The sequence below is a fragment of the Ahaetulla prasina genome, chromosome 1 (genome assembly GCF_028640845.1).
Source record: "Ahaetulla prasina isolate Xishuangbanna chromosome 1, ASM2864084v1, whole genome shotgun sequence".
Classification (NCBI taxonomy): Eukaryota; Metazoa; Chordata; class Lepidosauria; order Squamata; family Colubridae; genus Ahaetulla; species Ahaetulla prasina.
In genome coordinates, this window is record NC_080539.1 from 247,313,845 (window position 1) to 247,326,237 (window position 12,393).

At 38.7% G+C, this 12,393-nt stretch overlaps 1 protein-coding gene across 1 annotated transcript in view; it reads left to right on the top strand.

Moving 5' to 3' along the window:
- HSPBAP1 (HSPB1 associated protein 1) overlaps positions 1-12,393 on the top strand; it is a 78,152-nt gene that overhangs the window by 45,121 nt on the left and 20,638 nt on the right. Inside the window, exon 6 of the mRNA XM_058195379.1 lies at positions 7,702-7,873. Coding sequence (XP_058051362.1) covers positions 7,702-7,873 — 172 coding nt within the window. The remainder of the gene's footprint in view (positions 1-7,701; positions 7,874-12,393) is intronic.

The window sequence follows — 12,393 nt, forward strand, 5'->3', positions numbered from 1 at the left end:
CAGAAGGTTTGTGAGTTTGAATGCAGTGAATCCACAATGAGGAGAAAGCTGAAAGGATTTATTGAGCAAAGTAAACCAAAAGAGTAACTTTAATTGCGAAATATAATATAGAGAGGAAATATTTACAGACAAGGCAATGTTGAACAGAGGACTATAAATATAGGAGAGATTCTTACATCCCTTTTACTTCCAAGCTTCATCCTTGTCAGAGGACATTCCATAATTAACACATAGCAACACTCTGAGACTCAGGCCTGTGCTTAAGATAACCTATGGGTGCGTTTTTCAGCACAAAAAACGTGCCGAAAAACTCGGCTTATACTCGAGTATATACGGTAGTTACAGTAAGCTTATTTGTAGGTACAATTCCTTGTTTTTCTCTCTTTCTCTCTCTCTCTCTCATCCACACACACAAATATATAGTATGTGTTCCTTTTCTGAAAAAAAACTTATTCTTTAAAAATGTACTGATGCTGGGAATAATGCTACTGCATTTTTCTATTGTTCCCTTCTGATTAGGTCTCCCTGAATCCATTCACAGGGTTTCATGCATTAAAAGTTAACATAGGCTATGCAGATAGGCTACCAGCTAATGACAAGCAGAGTTGAGTGTTTAAAAGTGGGACACCATAAGAATAGCGTTTAGCCATATATAAAGTACCACCCATAGCAATTTACAGCACTCTCTGGGCAGTTTACAATGTAGAAGCATTATTTGCATATTGCCCCCAAACAAACAATTATCATCATCATCATCATCATTATTATCATTATCATTATCATCATCATCATCATCATTATTATCATTATCATTATTATCATTATCATCATCATTATTATTATCATTATCATCATCATCATCATTATTATTATCATTATCATTATTATCATTATCATCATCATCATCATCATTATTATCATTATCATCATCATCATCATCATCATCATCATCATCATTATTATCATTATTATTATTATTATTATTATCATTATCATCATCATCATCATCATTATTATTATCATTATCATCATCATCATTATTATTATCATTATTATTATTATCATTATTATTATTATTATTATTATTATCATTATTATTATCATTATCATTATTATCATTATTATTATTATTATCATTATCATTATCATCATCATCATCTGACTGTTCCATCTATTCAGGTAATGCCTATATTGTATCAGCCTCAATTGATTCTTGGTTTAGTATTACCTGAAGCTGACATTCTGCAAGTTCATCTTACTATGACTATCCCAGCACTTCTACTAATAGGATTCTAAATGATCTGATTGCAGATATTAACACCATCAATAATGCCATTTATTGCACCCATACACCACCTCTCTTCAAATCAGGGGAAAGGCAGCAGCCAGGTTCCTGTTATCTGTCTCCTCTCTTTCTCTCTCTCCAGGATCCTCAGGTGGTTTTGGTTCTTTGCATTTCTGTGTCTCCTTATATTTATGCCATGCATAAGCCATCATGTTTGACAACATTCCAAAAAGAAATTAAGAGAAAAGTTACCAAGTTGCTGTTAATTTGTATACAGCTAATAATTAATCACAACTACAGAGCTAACCAAGAATAGATGTCATTAATAATGTCCTCATCGTTGAAGAAATTGGTGTTGATACACTTAGAGAACTGGAATGACCTTTTGCTTATTGGTTTCCTTTCATTTTTCAAAATTAATTTCAGGAGATTCTGGACCTATGCCACTATTAATTCCCCCAAACAAACAACATTATAGAATAATATTTCTTAGATTTGCTGTACATTTAGCAAAAGATGTATACTAATATGGTACAAAGTGAAAGAAGAGATAATTTGAAAAAAAACAATGGTAGAACCTTTCTTCCAAGATTATCCAAGTAAAATAATTACAGTGGACTACAAACAGACTACAAGGGTTGATTCTTCGTTTCACATGCTATGTGTCTGGAGGGTTCTTATTTATCTTCAAAGAACTTTTCTGAAGGAACAATGATTGTAGGTATCCTCAGGCACTCCCAATCAACAGTACCTAAGGAAGGAGAGGTAGAAACAGGAAGATAGCATATGTGACATCATGATCCAAACCCCACTCCTTTTATATAGATGTTGACATCACATATATACAAAAGAGATGAGACTTAAATTGTGCCACCACATCTATCATCCTTGACACCCCGACATACACAAGTGCTCAAGAACAACGATATTAGAACAGTCAAACATGCATTGTAATGTTACAATGCAAGTATCACAATAGCACTTAGACAGATATACTGCTTCACAGTGCTTTTCAGCCCTCTCTAAGAAGTTTACAGAGTCAGCATATTGCCCCCAACAGTCTGGGTCCTCATTTTATTGACCTCAGAAGGATGGACGGCTGAGTCAACCTTGAGCTGGTGAGAATCAAATTGTCAAACTGCTCGCAGCCAGCAGTAGTCTGCAGTACTGCATTCTAACCACTGTGACACCACAGTTCTAATGATGTTAATTATATCCATTGTTTGAATTGCCTTAGGGTAGGCACTGAATGAAGTCCAAGCCAAAATTTTGTCCATTGTAGCTGAAGTCTGCTAAATGTGATTTTGTAAAATCAAGGTTATATTGTATTACCTTTGTGATAGGATATTCGATGGTCTGACTTTGGATTTCCTGGAAGAAATGGAAAGGAGAGCACTCTGTGGATTGGTTCCACCGGAGCAAACACACCCTGTCATTTGGATTCCTATGGTTGCAACTTGGTGTTGCAGGTGCAAGGCAGGTAAGAAGGAATAGACAATTGCTCTCTTTATCACTCTGATAGAGGGATTCCTGATTTTTTTCATTATTTTTAACTTTTAAACTGCTCTGATGTTCAGAGCTTTTTCGTGGTGCGAAGTGCCTAGGCTCATTATTACAAAAGAGAAATATTTTTAAATGAGAAAATTGGTATCAGTATTAATTAAATTATTACATTAATGTCCATATAAAAATCTTATGCTTCTGAGACAAGTAGTTACAGTAAGCTTATTTGTAGGTACAATTCCTTGTTTTCTCTCTCTTTCTCTCTCTCTCTCTCATCCACACACACAAATATATAGTATGTGTTCCTTTTCTGAAAAAAAACTTATTCTTTAACAATGTACTGATGCTGGGAACAATGCTACTGCATTTTTCTATTGTTCCCTTCTGATTAGGTCTCCCTGAATCCATTCGCAGGGTTTCATGCATTAAAAGTTAACATAGGCTATGCAGATAGGCTACCAGCCAATGACAAGCAGAGTTGAGCGTTTAAAACTGGGACGCCATAAGAATAGCGTTTAGCCATATATACAGTACCACCCATAGCAATTTACAGCACTCTCTGGGCAGTTTACAATGTAGAAGCATTATTTGCATATTGCCCCCAAACAATTTGAGTTCTCATTATACAATCTAACAAACTTTCTTTTTTCATTGTGATCATTCCTTTTCCTTGGCTTCCCTTTTTCTCAGGGGTTACACAACCTCAGGCTCCAGTACACCTCAGAAGCCTGCCAAATGTTGCTGCTGGCTTGTCATTTATAAACCGAAAAAGAGAAACATAGTAAAGACATGGATAGCAATCCTATTTAAACATTTATATTCAGTTTCAGTCCCAATCATGCCACTTTTTGCGAGGGGAGGGCACTGTTGCCCCCAGCAGAATTGTGAAGATTGATGTGGATATTGGCAATATGTAGTACTGAATAATTTGGATCATTTCCGTTGACCAACAGGAACATGGAAGCTTGTATTCTTGTATTATTTTATTTTTAGGGCAGATATTCTAATTTTAGGTTATTCAGATTTCCCTTCTTCTGAGCATTTTCCACTTTGATTTTTTTTAAAGAGGTGACCAGAAATGTAATGCAGCATTCCATAGTAATATTAGAAATTACATTTCAAATAGTTTGGAAATTGCCTGTTTCTTTATTGAGGTGCACAGACTTTCTTTCAACTGAAATTTCTACTAAGATTTTTTTCTTAGTTCATTACCAATTTGAGACTCTGCCAGTGATCTGTGAAGTTGAGATTTCTTTCAAATTGCAGAACTTTACTTTTAATGTGTTGGATGTTGTTTGCTGTTTAACTGCCCATTCCACAAAACCTTTTGGCTTTAATAAATATTTGGGAACATTCCTCCCTTGTGTCTTCTCTTATAAATTTGCTCTCTGTGTTATGATTTATAAAACTCGTTTATGTGCTTGTTTTGCTCTGGCTCGCAAGCTGAAAATGCAACATTATGGCATATATACCCACAAACCATTTAGAAAACTTGTGTTTTGCCACATTAAAATGTGGGCAGAAGGTTTGTGAGTTTGAATGCAGTGAATCCACAATGAGGAGAAAGCTGAAAGGATTTATTGAGCAAAGTAAACCAAAAGAGTAACTTTAATTGCGAAATATAATATAGAGAGGAAATATTTACAGACAAGGCAATGTTGAACAGAGGACTATAAATATAGGAGAGATTCTTACATCCCTTTTACTTCCAAGCTTCATCCTTGTCAGAGGACATTCCATAATTAACACATAGCAACACTCTGAGACTCAGGCCTGTGCTTAAGATAACCTATGGGTGCGTTTTTCAGCTTACACCCGTGATGGCGAATCTATGCCATGCATGCCACAGGCGGCACGCATAGCCCTATCAGCATGCACATGCCGGCCAGCTGATTTTCGGGCCTTCTGGGCCCACCAGAAGTAGGGAAACAGGCTGTGTCCTGCCTCCGGAGGGCCTGGGGGGTAATGGGGAAGGGCCATTTTTCTCTCTTACCTGGCTCCAGAGCCTCTCTAGAAGTATCTGGAGGCTGGGGACAGCAAAAACATCACTTCCTGTCCAACTGAAAGTTGGGAAATGGGCTGTTTCTGGCCTCTGGAGGGCCTCTGGGGGAGTTGGGAAGCCCATTTTCACCCTCCCCAGACTGATAGAGAGGCTCTGGAGCCAGGTGAGAGAGAAAAACGGGTCTACCGGGTCATCACGTGCCAGGAGTGGGGAAGAGCAGGGGAGGTCACATGCGCGGGGGCGGGGTGCTTAGAATTATGGGTCTGGGCACGTGCGACCCCCCCCTCCCCTCCTGGCATGCAATGGCAAAAAGGTTAGCCATCACTGGTTTATATAGTATGAGACTCTATTTGCTCATACTTTAATTTAGCACATAATTTAGCACATATTGTTTCTTCTTCTTGAGTAGCAGTTATTGAACGCTTGCGTGAAACAGTGCTTAGGTTGTCTGCAGATAATTGGCCTTGGAGTTGAAAGAAAGTGAGTACTTTTGACCTAGACTACATAAGAGTACAGTTAATCACGGGGAGGAACTGGAGGGATGCAAAGCAGTAGGTGGGATTCAGCCGGTTCTATCCGGTTCGGGCGAACCAGTAGCTGCGGCTGCGGGAGGCTCTGCCCACCCACCCGCCCGTCATTATGCACAGATGGTCCTATGCACGCGCAGAGGTGACATATGCAAGCGAAGCGAGCATGCGTGCTCTCTCACATCTGCAAACCGGTAGTGAAGGTAAGTGAATACCACTCCTGAGGCAAAGGCTTGTTTTGAGAAATCTAAGCTATTCTATGTGTATAGAATACCAAAATACCAAAACAAAGTGTTTTTATACTGGAAAGCACAGAGAAGCACTCCATCACAACTTCCTTGTCTATATAATCCTTTTCTGCTATAGCACTTCAGCTTGAAGATAGGATTGTAGCCAGTACCCCAAGGTCTCCTAGAACAGTTGGATGTTTTACTTGAATAGGTATACCTCGGCTGAAGCCTCACTAGATGTAAAGAAACTCGTTTTCAGCTAAACATGTAGCGGAATGTAGGAAGTTGATCTTTTCAAGGTTAGATGGTCTCTTGAGCCTAGTTCTGATAAGTGATATTCTTCAAGGTCTGTCAGATAGAACCATTTTATAGTTTTGCAATCTGAAGCTTTTAACGAAGGGTACCAAAGGTAGAGGATAGTAAATGCAAAAACCTGTGGACTCTGCAGCCTGTAGGATCCTGCTATCCTAGCATGCCGATATCTTCCGGCCCAAAGAGAAACAGCATGTGCTTGTCCATCAGAATAGAAGCAGAGCTTCTCTTCTTGTCAAATAGCCCATTAAACTCCTAACAATCTGAGGAATGGGGCTAGGCATCTTAGTCATTTACAGGAAATACTTGATCTGACAATTACAATTTTGGACACCTTGTCTTCTTTAGCTGAAATATGGTGGCTGTTTCCTACAGCACAATCCTCGGGGGGAAAAATGGATAGATCTTTTGTCCCTTTTCAAATTACAGGAAATGCAAACGATGATACAAAATACTTCATAATGTGTTAAATGTATTCAAGCTGGGATTGATACATAAATAGAAAAATAATAAGACATAACTATTTATGTGGCATAAATTTCAGAATAAGTAACAATACGCAGAGAATGCTACCAGTTTGAAGACTAGTATTCTATTCTATGCAAAGCTGATGTATCAGAATAAACACTCAACAACTGACTGAAATTTGTTGTATCGTTTTTCTTTGTAATATTATCCAAGCACATCCAGTCCAAATTTATAATCTGAACTGAAATACTTTAGTCTCTACATAACTGTTGCAGACTTCCTCACTTTAGAGACCTCCAGAACTGTTGGATTTAAGTCACCACGATCATTTGTCATTCTATGGGGAGTGCCTAGACAACTCATCTAGAGAGGACAGGTTAGAAAAAAATGATTTACAGTACTTATAGCTATATGCACTTTTTCTGGATTTGGGCTCAAATTTTAACCAAAAAGGCAGTTCACTTTATGCTAAGTGATAGTGTGTTTAGCTTGTTGTAGCATGCTACGTGAACATACCTATTGTGATTTTTGTCATGAAGCATGAATGTTGTAATGGAACGAGTGGATGACCTTATAGAAAGAAAGGAAGAGATGCTGTCTAGAAAACAATCAGACAGGAGAGGGAATTGCCCTGAGGCACAGTGATTAAAGTGCAGTATAGCAGGCAAACTCTATCCACAGCCTAAGTTTGATTCTGATGGGGCTCAAGGTTGACTCAGCCTTTGATCCTTCTGAAGTCAATGAAATGAGGATTGTTGGGGGCAATATGCAAATAATTCCACATTGTAAACCAACCAGAGAGTGCTGTTAAAGCTCTGTGGGGCAGTATATAAGCCTTTGCTATTGATGAGCTGCAGTGGTGCAGTGGTTAGAGTGCAGTACTGCAGGCTACTTCTGCTGATGACCGACTGCCAGCAGTTTGGCAGAGCGAATCTCACCAGGCTCAAGGTTGACTCAGCCCTCCATCCTTCCGAGGTTGGTAAAATGAGCACCCAGATTGTTGGGGGCAATATGCTGACTCTGTAAAACCGCTTAGAGAGGGCTGTAAAATACTGTGAAGCAGTATAGTGCTATTGCTATTGGTATTGTTATTAAGGGTCAGAAAAAGAAACTTAGGAAGGATCCGATCCAATGGGTCAATTAAAAGAGATGTTTGGAGGTTTGTACTTTCACACTTGCAAGATTCTGTTAATGTAGCCTTAGCATACAGTAGAGTTAGCTCATCTAATTATGCTTCCTGTCTGATTTTCCTGGGAGGGTTAACAGATATGCAATCTATGGCTTATTGTGATGTGTGAATTTAGGCAGAAATTACCTATTTGCACTTGTACTGTATAGAACTTCAAGATGCAAGTTTCCATTATCTTTTTCCAGGAAAAGGTGGCATCTGTACCCACCTGAAGACTCCAGGCTACTGTATCCTACCAGAATTCCCTATGAAGAATCTAGTGTATTCAGCAAAGTCAATGTGCTTAATCCAAATCTGAGGCAATATCCGCTGTTCAAAAAAGCACGAGCCCACGTGGTTACACTTAATCCTGGCCAGGTATTTTCTCTGCCCTTGCTGCTTCTTTCATGAAATATGAAATTCAGCGAATGAACAGAATGTGAATGAGCTGGAACATCTAATTTATTTGTTTGTTACATTTTTATAAATCGAGACTCAGTTAGGTATAGTGTTTAACGCACCAGGTTAGACACCAGGAGACAGCGAGTTCTCCTCCTGCCTTAGGCACGAAAGTAGCTAGGTGACTTTGGACTCCTTTCTCACTCTCAGCCCAGTTTTCCTCAAAGAGTTGTTGTTATGGGGAAAATAGGAGGAAGGAGTATTAGCTGTGTTTGCACCGTCAGTTATTTATAAAAAATAAAATAAAAGTGTGTGTATGTGTGTGTTTACAGTTATAGTTGTTATAGTGATAGGTGTGGAGTGGGAGCTAGTCAAATATGCCCAGTTTATATCATTTTATCTCTTCCAAGTGAAAATTGTACTTTATGAAAGAAATGTAAGAAGATCTAGGGCTGTGATGGCGAACCTATGGCACGCGTGCCACAGGTGGTACATATTGAGCATTTGCCATAGCTCAGCTCCAGTGCACATGCATGCTCTGGCCAGCTGATTTTCGGGCCTTCTGGGCCCACCAGAAATCGGGAAGCAGGTCATATCCGGCCTCCGGAGGGCCTCCAGGGTGGTTGGTAAGGCTGTTTTCGCCTTCCCCAGGCTCCTAGAAAGCCTCTGGAGCCTGGGGAGCGCGAAAAACGAGCCTATGGGCCTACCGTGCCATCGTGTGCCAAAAGCGGGGGAAGGGCGGGGGGTCACTCATGCATGCGTGGGGGGTGGGGTCATTGAATTATGGATGTGGGCATGCATGTGCACGACCCTCCCTGCGCCCCCCCTCCGTTTTTGGCATGCAATGGCAAAAAGGTTAGCTATCACTGATCTAGGATATATTTCTTGGTATGCAAGCAACTTTGAAGGTTCTTAAATTTCTGAGGCTGGAGTAGAAGCTACCTCTGTTTTGAGAGTAATAATTTGCTCGATTTGGACTTCAGAAATGGTTATGCGGAACCAGGCAAAAACTTTTACTTTTTCATCATGATGGATGATTCCATAATGGAAACACTTGCCCAGCAGCTATCTCACTTCTATTTACAGCATGCATTAGCATTCGAATGGAAACTTTCAAAGTAGTTTTAACAAAGTCATGTGAAAGTTGATTAATCATACTTTACCGGACGAGAGGACTACAATAAATGAGCAGCGGGCCTGTGAAGGATTTTTCTATTTGCCAGAATTCGAGGGTCTTAGCCCCATCAGCATGATGCCTTCCAAATTGATTACTCACTCCTTTGTTCTAAGTATAGCTTTCATTAAATAATGAGCTACTTTTCTTAGATTTGGGTTGTAGCCCTTTAGTCTCTGATGTCACTCAGTCCCTGGAATGTGTCCTTTAGGGCAATATGACCCTCACACCAAAGAAAGTTCTTATCCCTGCTATATGTACCCACCTCTATTCACTTTTGGTATTTTCTTGGATGTGCTCCAGCATAGTCATGTATAGAATTGCATTGATGTCCTTCCAAACACTTGTCATTGCATTATATTACATTTTGTATGGCATGAAAAATGGCTATGATATGCAAAACATTCCACATTAAACCATTTCAAATTTGCAAGCACCCCATTTTTCAGCTTGAAATCCTTTCGTCTGAATGTGAAACAGCTATGTCAATTGCAAAATAGGTTGTTTTGTATATTCTTCTAGTGTGTTAAACTTGAAATAGCGTTGTGCTTTTGAAGCACAGTTGTTCCAAATTCAGAATACTTCCAAAACGCTTCTAATGGCCTGTCTTAAACTCGCAACTATTACTTCACACTCAAAACAGGGTGTTTAGAATTTGACGCAGTTTATATTTGAAATGTTTTGCAAACGCCAATAAATATCTTACTGATGCCAAAACCAGAATAAACTGACTTCTGATTGTTCTCTTTCGTTCTTCACATTTTATTTTGTTGCTTTTTCTTATGTTTCTGTTCTTTCTTAATGATAGCAAGATATTGCCTTGCATTACAATTGGAAATTCAGTGCAGACTGTCTATTTCAATGATTGCAAATGGTAATTGAAGCTGGAGCATCCCAATTTTTAATTAAACTTATTAAAAAACTAATTAAAAGTCAAATGCTGTTCAGAATAGAAGACTTGTAGCAGGGCTCTCAAAAGTCTATGACACAGAGGAAAAGCTGAAGACCAAAAAATGCTAAAATTCTCTAAGGATGTCATTTCAGAAATACATGATTGAATACAATTCAACATGCAAAAAGATTAGGTCAGGACTATCTAGTGTTGAAAGATACGTTATGAACCAAGATGATAAAATCCTCTAGTAGTAAAGGAAGTCATTCTTTTAGTAGGTATTATTGAAAAGAAATCTAAAATATTATGTTTGCAAATACAGTTACTTGAAAGTTTCCTATCAGCATTACATTATTCAGTAATCTTACACTATTCTCTATTCTTGTTTGGCCATGAACTGTGATGTGATGGACTAAAATATCGCAACAATGCACGACTGGAAAACTGAAATAAAGATGTGTTTTGAGATTCAGCATAGCAGTAGTTGGGCACTAGATGTGATTATTAAAAGAAACTTAATGTGCCTAATGCCATCTTCTGGCCACTGTGTCTCATTTCACTACTTATCCTGATCTTGGTGGCACTGAGGAATCTTGGTTTCTGTATATCTATTTAGCCTTCGCCTTACTTTTGGATGATCAGAAGCCAATATAAAACAGTTTCATCCATTTTAGAAGATTCATCTAGTCAGTTTTGAAGGCTTAATGGGGTAAAACTATGAGGTGGCTTCTTAAATCCTGCCCCGTATTTCAATCTTTGACATGATCTTTAAAGCATCTTTGTGATTCCCACCGACAGCCAAGTTCTAGTAGGGTTCGTTCTACATCACTCTTGCACCTGCAGATGATAATTTGAGCCTGTGGGTTTATAATTGCTTTCTCAAAATGACAGGAGAGCAATTTGAAAGCTGCCTTTGTGAGCCTCTGAGAGGGTTTTTGGTGTGTGTGTGTGTTTATGTGTGTAAGTAAATTAGCCTCGGCTAGGTACCTAACTCCAAAAAGAGTACTGAGGAAAACCACAGGCCCCCAGAAGCAGCAGCAAGACAGCTACCAGCAGAGTGGCCTCATTTTCACACATGCAGAACTCTTCTTTTTCCATTTGTGGAGCACAAATGTAAAGTGTAGATCAAAAGCTGTCATCGGGTATGGAGAAGTGATTTGATAGGGCATTAAAGGGCACTGTAATCTCCATCTTGTTCATGCTGAGATTACATTCACAGCTTGGAGGTGACTTTTTCACCTCAAAAAAAAAAAATCCACCAAATCACACCCACCCTTTGAATAAACATGGAAAAGCTGTGGACAGATTTTATATGGTGTAACAACTTACTTCTCCAGTGAGAAAGCATGAGAAGAGATACGAGTTTGAGCAACAATTTTATGGGGGATTGTTGTGGGAGCTGAATTCAGGACTTGAAGGGACTTTAACTTGGTTGGCTTAAATAGTTTTTGTTATGTGCGTAATTGTCGGTTCAGTGGCTATAACATTTATTCAGCGACTATACTGGCTTTTTAAAGCTTCAGGGGTACATTGTAATATCCAATACACTATTCTGTTCTTCTCCTTTCCTATTTTCTACAGTTACAGGTTTGATCACAATAGCCAGACTAAGAGAAGCTAATTCAGGTGGTAATATCATAATCCTGAAAAGAGCTATGACTATCTTTGCAGTCATACACACATACACACATATACCCAAACTCTTCTCTCATGTCAAATCATAGATCTATATCATAAATAAATACATGGAGGAGAGAAAGAATAAAAAGGCTACATAAGTATACATTTCTTTCCCCAATTAGGGAAATGTGGGTATGTAGATTTTCCTAAGCCAGAGTGTGGTTGGTTGAATCTGACTTACTGTGTTGTTTGAACCAAAGCTTTGTGGTTTGTACACCATGGCTTATGGCTTAGTAAGATGTATGAACCCAGTCAGTTGTGAACTGGATCCTCAATTCCTTCAGAAACACCTTATCTGAGATGGGAACCCAGAGGCGGTTCTTCTTAGTCACAATTCCCTTAGTCTATCTCTATGGCAACTTCCCAACTGCCAGGTTAGGATAACTCCCTCCTTTCTAACTATGTTTGTATGTTAATTTTACCTGCCCAACTCTAAAGGGCAACATAATTGAGAACTACTATCTTGTAGCATCTGTTTTTTTAAAAAAAAACATGATTAGTTTGGCTTTTTCTAGTCTTAATTTAGATATTATTTTAAACACATTGTTATACTGTGTTTATTCCTTTAAGCCACCTGGAATTATAGATGAAGTAGCATTGGAATGCACATAATTGATCTTTAAAATAAGTCTTACTTAATAACAGAAGCTTAGTGTGATCTGTGAGAAAGGCCAGCTCGTCCCTTCAAATACCACTTTCCGGGAAAGATAAACAGGCAAGAGATCATATTTTCATTCCTAGCTTATGACCATA